The sequence below is a fragment of the Boleophthalmus pectinirostris genome, unplaced genomic scaffold (genome assembly GCF_026225935.1).
Source record: "Boleophthalmus pectinirostris isolate CB_2022bp ecotype Guang Dong unplaced genomic scaffold, ASM2622593v1 HiC_scaffold_13, whole genome shotgun sequence".
NCBI lineage: Eukaryota > Metazoa > Chordata > Actinopteri > Gobiiformes > Gobiidae > Boleophthalmus > Boleophthalmus pectinirostris.
This window is the reverse complement of record NW_026571036.1, coordinates 15,593,785-15,607,333: the sequence shown is the minus strand read 5'-3', so window position 1 is coordinate 15,607,333 and position 13,549 is coordinate 15,593,785. Positions and strand designations below refer to the sequence as shown.

The following is a 13,549-nucleotide window of genomic DNA, read 5'->3' as shown; positions in this document are numbered from 1 at the left end:
CTAAAATGTTGTAGTAGTTTGGAAGTCACAGTAATAGAGTTAATATACTGTTTGATACTTATATTTGAAAGACATCACCTATAATTTAGCAAAATTATGCCTCGTCTTACGTGTTTAGTTGTGAAAATATGTATTGTTCACGTAACTTAAACAAAATAAACATTATTAACTGAACCAATTTAGTAAAACAAAGTAAAGAATCGTAAAAAGTAAACAAACACGGTACAAATTAAATGCAACCTCAAAATGTTTTTATTGCCTAATTATTGTGGGAAATTTCGGTTTCTCCTTGTATTTATGAATCCACCACGTTGACAGCCGTAGTCACGTGACGCTCAATGTTTTGGTTCTTCTTCCTCCTTATCACCTCATGAATCGCAGGGGCGCTTTTCTGCTTAAAAACACACTGCTTACATGTTAAACAATTAGTACATTCCTGTAAATTGTATTGCCTATGATTTGAAAACATTGTTACAGGAGGATCTTAACTGAAGTTAGCATGGCTGCAGTGGACAGTTTCCAGTTGTTGTACAAAGAAATTGCTCGTTTTTGTAGTTTTTATTATGATACCCTCGCTTTGGTGGGTGCTCTGTACACGGCCAGCAAGGCGGTCATACTGCTGAGAAACTGCTGCTCGCTCGTCAGAGTGCACTTTCTACCCAGGATTTTCCCCAACAAAAAGCTAAGCCACAGATTTGGGGATTGGGCTGTTATTTATGGTAAGGATCAATGCTTCAGGTTATCCAGCTATTACAAAACAAACGCGTATAGTCTTGTATAGTCTTGTGTAGTAAGCATTAGCCTATTGGCATAAACAAACAACTACAGTACACTACCGGTCAAAAGTTTTAGAACACCCTAGTTTTTCCAGTTATTTATTGCAGTTCAAGTCGTGCAAGTCCAATGAATAGGTTGAAATGGTACAAAGCTATCTACTGAACAGCCAGAAGTAAAAAAAACAAAAACAAAATACAAGTCCAAGATCTGCCAAAACTACCTCATGAAAAAAGAACAAGATGGTAGAGTTTGAAAACATGGAGTGTCCAGCGCAGTCTCCAGACTTAAACCCCACTGAGCTGGTTTGGGATGAACTGGACAGAAGAGTGAAGCAACCTACAAGTGCCAACCATTTATGGAAACTTCTGCAACATACTTGGGAAGAACTTTCTGAAGAATATTTTGTATTGTAGAAAGAATGTCGAGTGTGTTTAGCTGTTGTATCTGCCAAAGGTGACTACTTTCATGGATTAAAAATTTAGAATATGTTTTGGTCAATAGTAAACATTAAAAAACTGGAAAAGTGTGGTGTTGTAAAACTTTTAACTGGTAGTGTTTGTGCTTCTCATTTGTATTAGATCTTTCAATTGTACATTAAATTATATCTGATTATATAACTACAAGATTATAGAAAATAACAAGTGTAAGAAAGAGTAAAAGAGTAAGGAAAAACAAAATGTAGATATGTTGAAATTGTTATATGTCATGTTATGTGTCCTGAATCTTTTTTTTAATCCATGTCTTATGTTTTATCTATTTCAGACAGTGCAGCACCTGTGGCTTTAGCTTACTCTGAGGAGCTAGCCCGTCAGGGGGTCAGTATCATCTTTGTCACTGTGGACCCCAACGCTGTTGGAGACATGGCCACATTCCTGCCTCAAGCATATGGAGTGGAAACTGTTGTCATCGTCGCTGACTTTTCCCAAGACCAGTCTGCCCTCAAACTCATCCAAGAGGTCATTAGGGGCAAAGATATTGGTTTTCTGGTGAACTGTGTGGAAGAGGCATTAACCCTGCCCCAAAACCTGATGGAAGTGAATGAGGAGAGCCTGATGGGAGCAGTGAATAAGAATACTGCAGTAATGACATTGATGACCCGCTTAGTGCTGCCTGGGATGCTGCAGCGGAGCAGAGGAGCTGTGGTCAATATAGCAACAGGAGCCTGCTGTAAACCTCTGCCGGGGAGAGTCATGCTCACTGCTTCTATGGTGAGACAGAGGTTCAATGCTCAAGTTTTGTGTAATTGTCCTTTGAACAGGCTGTTAGTTAACTGTTAGTTAAGCAATTGAAAATCTCTTAGAGACAGGAGGAGTGTGAACTTACAAGCCTACATTGAGTGGCTGTATCAGAAAAAGCAAGAAAGTAAGCAGACAAAAGCTACTAATCTGTGGGAAAAATTACAGTGATGAAATAGTGACATTATTTAATAAATAATGTATTATGTAATATGATACATGCCATTATTGTTTTAGGGTTACTTGAACCATTTCTCTCAAGCTCTGCATCTTGAGTACAGAAGCAGGGGAATATTTGTCCAGAGTTTGATACCTTTCCAGGTCAGTTGATTTTTAATTAATACTTTTTTTTAGGTTAACTAGCTATTTATAATATGTAAATGTATAATATGTTTTAATATTGTTATCAGATTGCTTCAACCAGACAAAATGTAAAAGAGGGCCTGTTCGTACCAAAGCCACACGTTTATGCCCAGCACGCCATTTCCACACTGGGTGTGTCCAACTGTACAACTGGCTACTGGCCCCATACACTGCAGGTACAAAGCATTAAAATTACAACACACTTTAAATAGAATACTCCATTTGTAGTTTACTAAGTTCTTACTTCTTATTTTGTTTCAGTACGGACTGATCAGGTGTATCCCAGACTGGATATGGGTTCTTGGATCACGGCTGTTCATCAGTTAATGAGAATAAGAAAGGACAAAGCACTGACTTGTGATGATGCACTATAAATTCATTATTATGTATGAATTATATGATTTGTTTTCTGTTTTCTGTGTTCTGACGTGGATTTTAGGGTTTATTCTTTGAAGGGCCCATAGTACGCTACTTTCTGATCGATGTTATAATGTTGTTTTCTCATCAAAAAAGTTGTGTTGCTTCATTCACACGTTTAACACACAAATTATACATATTTAAAATGTGTTCTTCTCTCAGATTGAAAATAATCTGTTCTACCCTATGATGTCATGTGGTAATACAGGAACTGCTCCACTGTGTTTAAAGTCCATACACCTTCACTTGAATCATCAATAATTTCAGCCCTGGAACTGTCAATCTCTACTAAACAAAAGGTTGTTCAATTCAAAACTACTGCTTCATGACATCACAAGGTGGAACAGAGCATTCTGAGCTTTGCAGATGTGGACCGAATAATAATAAAGGGTTATTCAAATTGCATAATATAGGACCATGCAATTTTCTGTACTTCATAGAAATAATTACTCATTTAATTTGTGAGAAACTGATTTAATTCAATTTCAAGGCTATACATCTGATAAGACACTCCATTGTGTAATAATAATAATAATAAAGATATTTAAAATGAAATATTTATCTTATTTTTGTTATGTTAAGAAGTGACTGTTGCACAAGACAGACATTTATTAAATGATTTTCTTTTTTTTTTTTCCAGAAGAAAACTTTTTTCACATAAAACTTCATGGAGACATCAACAAAACTTTCACAAGAACCATAACTGTTTATCTTGGCTTATGTTTGTCCACCCAAGATATCAAAGGTTGAGTTGGACTTGTGTGTTGAAGGCCAATGTGTCTCTCCTGTTCCTTTTAAACCCAGAGCAGTGTCAATGATTGATGTTCCTGACCAGATTCACTCGCGTGCTGCAGGGGGGTTAGCCGGTGTGTGGCCCTCTGCTCTCCAGGTCACAGGATGTTTGGAAAAGCATCAGAACGTGACGCGTGAGGATGGACTTCCATAAAACCAAGCACATCTGCAGATGGAGAATTTTCTTTTAAAACACCTCTAAAACAGAAATACAACAATCATTGTTTATTGTATCATTTCCATGAGAATTGAAGACTATTAGAAAATGGAAACATTGTTTAGAAAAGTTTAGATATAAAATAGCCACAATAAATGAATAATACATTGCATTAATCCACATTAAAATACAATTTATTAAAAAATAAAGCCATGGCAATCAATAGAACTGAGATCCAATGTTTTTCTACACCTGGGGCTTTTTATTTGAGCGGTCTACAGTCAATCCTCTGTCAGCAGAAGCATGTGCATGTGGAGCAAGGTTCAGACTATTTTTAAATGGAAATGGCACTGATTCAAAGTCTGTCTTGCTCCTGTTCATGAAATTAAGAAATTAGAAAAACATTTTATTGGATTTAAATAAAAAAAAATAAAAGTGAATAGAAGATTATGATCATTTGCAAAGCCCACATAATTATACTTTTGTGTCTAAACCTAGAGTAATCTCTCTCTTTTTTTTTTTTAAAGAAATTTGGTCAGTTTAATTTAGATGTTGTCAATAAATGGGCCATTTGTAGTTGCCAGTTAAAACTAGAAGTGCATTGTGTTTCTACTGGAACAGTGTCCTTCAACAGATGTGACGTGAGAGAAACAATGAACACTTGAGAGCTGCTTGTGCATTTGGCTTGTGCATCCTCCCGAGACACTCTTCACTCTTACAACAAAATACATCCACTGGTAAGTGACTATTAAATTAAATAATATGTACGAGTTCTCTATGTAACTTTTCTGCTGGAGCGTCTGCCGCAAGAATATTCCACAGTCAAGAATATTCCTCAGTATGAGATTAAACATCTATCGCCGAGGATACAAACATGGACCAGGCTGAGGCTGTGGAGATGCAACGCTGTTAAAAGTTTCATGGAATGTTTTTAAGGTATATTAAAACACTAATTGGTAAACACCACTAATTGGTTAAATGCAAGGCAGTTACGTTTAATTTTATTCTGTGGAATATTCCAAGGACAGCAAGATCTCCATGGAAACAAGCTGATTGCACACCCCCCACCTGTAAAGTGACATTGTGCATCTTTAAGTGGATTTAATCAACTTAGTATTTCTAGCTACTTACCTTTTGCTTTTATGTGTTGCAAATTTTAAGCCAATTTAAAGCAACAACTTCATTTTCTAATTTTCTACTTATAGTTGTAAAGCCACAAACTACATTTATCACTTTCAAACCAAGGCTAAGGATTTGGTTTTGCAGCAGATAACTTGATGTTTTGGAGACTTGAAATCAGCAGCTGTACCTTCCGCTATCAGCAAAGTCACGACTAAGCAAAAATGATCCATGTTGGCCTTGTGTCCTCAGTGTGCATGGGTGAATTGTACTTTTCACAGTTGAAAAGTAACTGCATTTTGCACCACTAGTAATGAAATATACACAGTACAGTAAAAATTTTAGAACACTTTTTCCAGTTTTTTACTGTTTACTGTTGACCAAAACGTATTCTAAACTTTTGATTCGTGTAAGTGTCCACCTTTGGCAGATATAACAGCTGAACACACTCATGGCATTCTTTCTACAATAAAAATCAAATATTCTTCAAAAAGTTCTTCCCAAGTCTGTTGCAGAAGTTCCCATAAATGTGTGGCATTTGTAGGTTACTTGGTTTTCACTCTTCTATCCAGTTCATCCCAGACCAGCTCAGTGGGGTTTAAGTCTGGAGACTGTGCTGGCCACTCCATGTTTTCAAGCTTAGCACCTTGTTCTTTTTTCCTGAAGTAGTTTTGGCAGAGCTTGGGTTTGTGTTTTGTTCTTTTATCTTTTTTTTAACCTTTGGCTGTTCAGTTCTTACCTTTGTACCATTTGAAACTCTTCATTGGACTTGCATGACTTGAATTGCAATAAATAACTGGAAAAGTTAGGGTGTTTTAAAACTTTTGACCGGTAGTGTGTTTGTATACATTAGTGGGTACATCTATACCAGTGCTTCTCAATTATTTTCTGTCATGCCCCCCCTAGGACGAATAAAACATCTCACGCCCCCCCGCGTGACTATAAATAGTATCATTTGTCTATAAAATTGTTATAAGTACACCTCTGCGTAACACTGCCACCTTATATGACGCCAACAATGCTCGCTGGTTTACTGAAGTAGCAGTCACAAGCGGGATGATTGTCGGCAATATTCGGCACGTTTTCGCTGAAAAAACTCAAGCGGCTTATCAGAGTGATCGGGGTGTAATGTATTTAAGTGACGCCTTAATTTATTGGGCTTCATGCTGTCCGCTGCCAACATTTTTAGACACCGTAAGCACACCGGTCTTTCCTCGTCTCCCACCGTAGTCACAGTGAAGCCAAGCGCTACATACGCTTCGTCATATTTCCTCGTCTTAGCTTTCGGGAGATTTTCGTTTGTCTCTTTATCTCCGTCTCTCTCCACCTGTCTTCTCATCCTTGTTAAATATTTTTTCATGGTGTCACTTGAGGGTCTGCTACACTTCGTGTCTACACTTCATACTCCAACTCTGTGCTGTGTGCAAAGCGCGCATGCTCAGTGCAAACAAAACTCCTACACCACCGAACGAATGCTCCCTGCGCACACTCTGCCAATGAGAGCGCTCTGCCCCCTAATGTAGTAGAAGTGCAAGGCCCGTTCAGACCAAAGCGTCCACTTTCTATGTAAAGTCTATGTGGACGCGCGACTAGAGCGTCCTGCGTTTTTGCGGCGCGTTTTTCAGCGCGGCGCGAATCTGGCGTCAGCTCGGCGCGTCTTCAGCGTTTTGGCGTCAGCGGCCAAGACGCGCGTCCAAGGCGTCAGCGTCAAGAAGTTGAAAATGCAGAACTTTTCGCGTCAGACGCGCCGCGTCAACCAATCAGGGACGAGTTCCAGAGACGCAGCGACGTTATTTCAGGAAGAAAGACCCGAGAACCAGAACGAGAACCACAAACACGAGCGGAGAATAAATATATACGCCACAATCACGAGCCGATCACGAGAATACACCAGGACCGGACCAGGACCAAACCAGGACTCGACCGAGACTAGACCGAGACTAAACAAGGACTAGACCGGGACTAGACCGTGATTAGACCAGGACTACCGGGACTAGACCGTGATTAAACCACGACTAGACCGGTATTAGACCAGGACGAGACCGGGACTGATTCAGTGTCATTAGCGGAGTATAAATATATATACGCCCCAGTCCTCAACCCGATCTCCTCCGTTGATGTTTTATGTCATAAAAAACTCTTAGTCTGGTCTGACATTGTTTCGGGAAAAGACCGGGACCGGGCTCTTGTTTCCAGGGCAACGGACGCGCGTCAAGTATTTTTGTCCCGTTTTCCACGGGCGTCAAAGACGCGCGTCGGGGGCGTCTAAACTCAAATGCAAAGGCTCCAAATAGAGGCGTCAAGGCGTTTTTTGACGCTTTGGTGTGAACGGCCCTTAAGACAGTAAAAAAATCTAAATAAAAAAAATAAAAAAGCATGTTAGGTCAAATTGACGGAGTCGCGCCCCCCAGGGGGGCGCGCCCCACTATTTGAGAAGCACATCTATACAAACAATATTTATATTTGTATTCTTGCAGTAGTACAACGCTATTAGAATAGACTGCGAATAGACAATCAGTGCACAGTGACAATTGGCTACTCAGAACTTCTGCCTGAAATTCGTGAGGTTTATATAAGACTTATTTTGACATACAATAACGTAATATATTAATGTGTTTTATGGTTTCTGGTTTATAGGACGACCACTGACACAAAATGGGTGAATGGGATCTTTTGGGACGTCTATTGGACAAAGTACAGACTCATTCCACGGTCATCGGTAAAGTCTGGCTCACTGTTCTATTTGTGTTTCGCATCCTGGTCCTCAACACTGCAGCAGACAGGGTACACTAACATCATTCCCATTACATGTATCTGTTTTTACTTTTACCAACTATGTATTTATTTCTTGTTTTGGTTCAGGTTTGGGGAGATGAGCAATCAGACTTTATATGCAACACTCAGCAGCCTGGTTGTGAGAACGTCTGCTACGATTTGGTCTTCCCCATCTCTCATGTGCGATTCTGGGTGCTGCAGATCATCGCAGTGGCCACTCCCAAACTGCTCTACCTCGGATATGTTATTCATGTCATTCACGCTGAGAAAAAGGTAAATTACAAGAATATGTCTACTGCATTCAGTGTTTAAATTAAGCTTCAAGAGTCTATCTGCAGTAATATTCAGTTGTAAAGTGGATTTTACATGGATTGTACAAGGGAATTTGGTTAAAATTGTTGAGTCCTTTAGGAGAAATTTCACTCTGTAGCTTTTCTGGTAGATGGTCAGTTACCTGTTTGCTGTTATTTCTTTGCCTGGAATGTTCCACACTATAGCTTTACACCTATCTATCTTGCTATTCTGCTACCAGTTTTCTTGTCATATGCAATTCACCAATTAAAAAAGAAAAAGAAAAACAGTTGCAATACAGTAATGAAATACAGTTGAACGTTCCAGAAGAAGCAACAACATCTCCAGTGTAACAAGTATGTGGCAGACACTCCACCTGAAAACTTACACAGTGCACCTTTAAAAAGACTGGAAGCAGAAATCACATCAAACTCACGACATTTGCCCTAATTTGTACCAATTCTGTGCAATATTTCTTTATCCAACCATAAGAAGAGGATGAAAAAGCAGATCGAGTTTGACGACCAGGACTACAAGCTCCCAAAGTACACCAAAAGCAGTGGGAAAGTCAGCATCCGTGGACGACTCTTACGCAGCTACGTCTTCCACCTCATCGCTAAGATCTTGCTGGAGGCTCTTTTCGTCACGGGCCAATACTACCTCTATGGCCTGAGCCTGGACATGCGCTACGAGTGCGTCCGATGGCCCTGCCCGCACAAGGTCGACTGCTTTGTGTCCAGACCTACAGAGAAATCCGTCCTCATCTGGTTCATGCTCATAGCTGCACTGGTATCTCTAGCGTTGTGTTTGATAGAGTTGTTTTACATGTTCTTTAAAGCGGTGAAGGAGTGCATGTCCAGGAGGCAGGACTACACGGTGACCCCTGTGACCCCACCGCTGAAGGCCTACAAAAGTCACGATGAGATGATCCAGAATTGTGTCAATCTGGATTTGGAGGTGCAGGGTAGAAAGATGGGGTCAGGAGGGGCTGTGAATGAAGTGGCCAAAAATGCAGACAATAACAAAATAGGGCAGGTTTTTATATAAAGCAGGTTTTCAAACTGAAGTACAGAGATGGGCACTGGTGCATGGATGTCTAATTTTGGTGGGTTAAGTACTTATTTCATTAAAACGTAGTTAATCTAATTGTATTTAAGATTTAACTACAAATCATGTTTCGTTTTCCTTATTTGACTAATTATGGTTATCATTTTTCTTTCATTCACATTGGTTTAGTTCAGAAATTATTCAGCCATTGATCCAGTTTTATTTCTGGTGTATAGAATTTATAATTTGAATGTTTATCTCTTCTTTTATATTCAATACTTGGAGCCAATGGGAAATTGTCCAATGATCTTTGTGAGGACCTGGGTGGCTGTAGCCAGCTTCTGCAAACAGACCCTAGTCCCATGCTACTGCTGCAATAACAAAGTAAAGCTAGTGTAGGCCTGTTTGTTTTTTGGTTCAATAAAGACTATTTTAACTAAACATTCTTAATACTTTATCATGTAATGTTGAAAATGTTGTTAAATTAGCCTATTTAAAATGTCAGAATAAAAAATTAAAAAAAAAAATAAGAGATTCATTTGCATTATTTAGCTTTAAGTGATGTTAGAATGCTGTCACCTCCTAGAAATACACCTGGAGTTGTTTCATGTTTGAGTAACCCTTTATTATTAGTCTGTCTACATATCCAAAGCTTAAAATGTTCTTTTCCACCTTGTGATGTAATGAATCCTTGTGATGTAATGAATTGGTAGTTTGAAATTACTGAAACACACAAAACACACAAAAAAGAAAACATTACACACACAAAAAAATGCATTAAGAACCTCCCCCTCACTCTAAAACACACAATTCACTCAATTTGAATTATAATTTCTACATGTCAAAATTCTTTACAATGCGCAAAAATGGCAACCAAATGTCTTTAAAGTCCTCAAGTTTTCCTTTAGATGTGTAGCTCAACTTCTCCAGTGCCAAATTGCTGGACATTAATTTAATCCACTGTTTTACCTGCTAGCTTTTATCTGTAGTTCAGGAGAGATAGAGAGAGATAGAGAGTAGTGACAATTCCAGAGCCGAAATGATCCAAATGATTCTAGTGAAGCTGTCTGGAGTTTAAAACACAGTGGAGCACTTCCTGTATTACCACATGACATCACAACTCCAGATATGTTTTTGACGAGGAAACATTATAATATACTGTAGATCCTAAAACAGTGTAATATGGGCCTTTTAAGTTTTGCCTTGATTTGCAAATTTTTATTCATTTAGTTGCTCCAGATAATCCATACTCCTAACCATATATTTTCTTCCATAGCCAGATAATAGTTTCCCTAATCTAGGCATTCCGTGAGGTTGCATTGCAGTCTACATCTAGTATTCCTACGTGAGCATCCACCTGTCAATTATTATACCTTTTGGTCATGTCCCCTGCTTACGTGACCCCGGATCAGATGTGCGCGTGTTGTGCAATGCTGTGATCCTCACCAGTGTTTCTGCTGCTGCTCAAAGGTTCACTAGTAAGCGATCTGTCCACGCCACGCTCAGAGCCAGTCCTCAGGTAAGAGACAAACTTTTCTGCTCCTTGCTATGAGAATAAGCACAAAAAAGGCAGTAAATATGTAGAGAAAAACATAGAATTATGTCAATTTATATATTTATTATGAGTGTCTATTGACCTTGATTGCCATTGTTTTACTCAACTGTCAAAGATAAACTGTAAAAAAGTGTTCAGAACTACTTCAATAATTAGATTATTATAGTATGAGGAAAAGTGCTCAGTGCTACAAATAAAAGAGTAATATTTTATTTTAATTTGAATAATAATTACTTTAATGAACTAAGCAATATTATACTTTCGAATGCTATTTGTATTATGCACTGCTAATTGTATTAGCTCTACAACAGTATTCTGAACTACAGATTTTCATATTATGTAGTTGAATCTTTTGGATTCACTAGTTCACGAAAACAAATGATGCAAACTCTTTCAGGAAAAAAGGCAAATTCCAGTCCGATTAAATAATGGCTAACTCCTTAGACAATCAAAGTTGCGAAAAACTGCTGACAATTTTTAAGACTAATTTCCTTTTACATCAGCATATTGATTATCTATTAAAGTTCCACTTGACAGGGTGCGGTTCCTTGCAAATGGTCTATGTCCTGAAAGGACAGGAGGGTGACCTCTAGCAAAAAGCAAATAAAGCAAATAAATGAGCTTATAATATATCTTATAATATAGCATTTTAAGTTGAACTAATTGTGTGCAGCATGACATTATTCAATAAGTGAAATGTATCTTTTTTTTTCTTAGCAGAGAGTGAACAACAGCAGCAGAGATGGGAGATTGGGGCTTCTTGTCATCTTTGCTGGACAAGGTCCAAAGCCACTCCACTGTCATCGGAAAGATCTGGATGAGCGTCTTGTTCCTTTTCCGGATCATGGTCCTGGGAGCCGGAGCTGAGAGCGTCTGGGGCGACGAACAATCAGATTTCGTCTGCAACACTCAGCAACCTGGTTGTGAGAATGTCTGCTATGATCGCACCTTCCCCATCTCACACATTCGATTCTGGGTCCTCCAAATTATCTTTGTCTCCACGCCAACGTTGATCTACCTTGGCCACGCCATGCACATCATCCACAAGGAGAAAAAACTCAGAGAAAAACTCTCGAGTCCTGGTGGCACCCGTGTGCTCAAAGTCCCAAAATACACAGATGAAAAAGGGAAAGTTAAGATCAAGGGAAATCTTTTGGGAAGCTACCTCACGCAACTCGTGTTTAAGATCATAATAGAAGCAGCATTCATTGTAGGACAGTATTACTTGTATGGGTTTGTCATGGTGCCGATGTTCCCCTGCTCTAGAAAGCCTTGTCCCTTCACCGTGGAGTGTTACATGTCCCGTCCCACGGAGAAAACCATCTTCATTATCTTCATGTTGGTAGTGGCTTGTGTTTCCTTGATGCTGAACGTTGTTGAGATGTTCTACCTGCTGTGCACCAGGGTCCGGTGTGGATCCAGGTCCCAGAAGGTCCACAAGATCACCTCACCAGAGAACCCAGCCAGCCTGACCGGTCCAAGATGGCCAACCTCAGATGATGCACTCAAGCAAAACAAGCTCAACCTGGAAATGGAGAGTAACCAGAGCATCGGGGGTAGTCTAGATGGGGCCAAAGAGGAGAAACGGCTGTTAAGTGGACACTGAAAAGGCAATCATTAAAGTAATATTCTGAAAAGGACTGCACAATGTTATAAGCAATGGCAATGTAATATGCAGTAATAAAAATGTATATTTCCATAACTAGCACCATACAGTACTGCAGTGGTTCTCAAACTTTTCACACCAAATACCACCTGAGAAAATTTTCAGCTCTCCTGATACCACCAGATCTGAATTGGTTCTAAAACAAGATTACAACAGGGTTAAATTAGCTCTTAAATCTGAGTACAGCATGAGCAGAACAGAACAAACCCATAGGACAAAATTAGAATAATATGGACTCTAAAGTAAACAAATACAAAAACTGCAGAAAACTTTGAATAGCACAGTTTGACAAACATTGCTGTATGGTGCATCTCTAATCCTTGATAACTAAATTTTCTAATATGGTGCACTTAGCCTTCGTGGATTGTCACTATGTAGAAAGAGCACTGTGATTGTTTGGGTTTTGTGTTGGTGATAGAAAATTTTTAACTAATCATGTAAAGTGTGCAATATGTTTTTGTATTAAAGTACAAGAAAATACAGCATTGTCCACTTGAATGTGTCTTTTAAGTTATTGTCATGTTGTTAAGGAATATTTGTAACTAATTCATGAAATTATGAAGAAAAGAGTACGTGAAATGCATTTGAATACTTTTTTGTATGCTTGTTATTTTTAATAAATATGTTGGGATTTTGACAACAAAATCTTTGTGTTGTTGCAGCGTCTTATATAAGCATATCTATAACAGGTGAAAGTTTGTTTTAGACTCTAAGACAGTAAAAGTTCACTCTCTCTCTATCTTATCATTCATGTTTTATGCACCCATATGCTGAAATGTCCAATAACATTTTCAGACGCAAACTTTAAAGCAATCGAAGCAATTGATGATAAAACTATAATCTGGCGTTGTATAAGTATTTATTATTATTGCATAATAAAGCTTGTTGCAAAATGGGTTTTAGCAGTAGTAGGAGTAGAAACAATACAAAAGTAGTAGTAAAAGCAGACATCGTAAGTGACATGCTATTCATGGTTTTCAGAACACTGACAAATTAGGAGCAATTCATACAACAAAATATTTTATCATTTGAATGGTGAAAAAATCTTGTTACGATAGAAACAGTATTATTGGAAGAAGTGTACAGTCTTATTAATAATACTACTAGTATTCTGAAAGAACCACCAACACAATACTGTACATATAACAGATGGTGGTGGTAAAAAAAATAATGATAGAAGTAGTAGCATTAACTTTATTAACAGGAAAACGGTAGGTTAAAAAAAGGGTGTTTTTGCAAAGTATTTTTACCTTAATCAAAGTTGAAGGTAAGGTGATGATCAATAAAGGTATCAGACGTTTGTAAAATATTAACACTGAGTAAGGCTGATGTAAAAATTATCAAAAGCGTTTATT

At 38.5% G+C, this 13,549-nt stretch overlaps 3 protein-coding genes across 4 annotated transcripts; all 3 read left to right on the top strand.

Moving 5' to 3' along the window:
- The first annotated feature begins 346 nt into the window (after positions 1–346).
- Positions 347–3,347, top strand: hsdl1 (hydroxysteroid dehydrogenase like 1). The gene is made up of 5 exons (XM_020918597.2): positions 347–719; positions 1,540–1,985; positions 2,250–2,333; positions 2,423–2,551; positions 2,637–3,347. The coding sequence occupies exons 1-5, from the start codon at positions 500–502 to the stop codon at positions 2,700–2,702; spliced, it is 945 nt and encodes a 314-aa protein (XP_020774256.2). The 5' UTR covers positions 347–499; the 3' UTR covers positions 2,703–3,347.
- Positions 3,348–7,515: 4,168 nt separating this feature from the next.
- Positions 7,516–9,028, top strand: LOC110156312 (gap junction Cx32.7 protein-like). The gene is made up of 3 exons (XM_020920514.2): positions 7,516–7,644; positions 7,723–7,908; positions 8,419–9,028. Exons 1-3 carry the CDS (start codon positions 7,516–7,518, stop codon positions 8,971–8,973), a joined length of 870 nt encoding a protein of 289 aa, XP_020776173.1. The 3' UTR covers positions 8,974–9,028.
- A 1,385-nt stretch (positions 9,029–10,413) lies between these two features.
- Positions 10,414–12,765, top strand: gja13.1 (gap junction protein alpha 13.1). Of its 2 annotated transcripts, none has more exons than XM_020918639.2 (2): positions 10,414–10,492; positions 11,246–12,765. In XM_020918639.2, the coding sequence occupies exon 2, from the start codon at positions 11,271–11,273 to the stop codon at positions 12,132–12,134; it is 864 nt and encodes a 287-aa protein (XP_020774298.2). In that variant the 5' UTR covers positions 10,414–10,492; positions 11,246–11,270; the 3' UTR covers positions 12,135–12,765. The 2 variants fall into 2 exon arrangements, with proteins under 2 accessions (XP_020774298.2, XP_020774371.2); XM_020918712.2 differs by having other exon boundaries at positions 10,433–10,492; positions 11,249–12,765.
- Positions 12,766–13,549: the final 784 nt, after the last annotated feature.

What these genes read in the sequence shown, in the direction of transcription:
- hsdl1 (XM_020918597.2), top strand. Translation starts at nt 500, where the DNA reads ATGGCTGCAGTGGACAGTTTCCAGTTGTTGTACAAAGAAATTGCTCGT. An exon ending in TCATGCTCACTGCTTCTATG is followed by an intron (nt 1,986 to 2,249) that starts GTGAGACAGAGG and finishes TTATTGTTTTAG; the next exon opens with GGTTACTTGAACCATTTCTC. An exon ending in ACTGGCCCCATACACTGCAG is followed by an intron (nt 2,552 to 2,636) that starts GTACAAAGCATT and finishes ATTTTGTTTCAG; the next exon opens with TACGGACTGATCAGGTGTAT.
- LOC110156312 (XM_020920514.2), top strand. Translation starts at nt 7,516, where the DNA reads ATGGGTGAATGGGATCTTTTGGGACGTCTATTGGACAAAGTACAGACT. An exon ending in TCAACACTGCAGCAGACAGG is followed by an intron (nt 7,645 to 7,722) that starts GTACACTAACAT and finishes GTTTTGGTTCAG; the next exon opens with GTTTGGGGAGATGAGCAATC. An exon ending in TCATTCACGCTGAGAAAAAG is followed by an intron (nt 7,909 to 8,418) that starts GTAAATTACAAG and finishes TCCAACCATAAG; the next exon opens with AAGAGGATGAAAAAGCAGAT.
- gja13.1 (XM_020918639.2), top strand. Translation starts at nt 11,271, where the DNA reads ATGGGAGATTGGGGCTTCTTGTCATCTTTGCTGGACAAGGTCCAAAGC.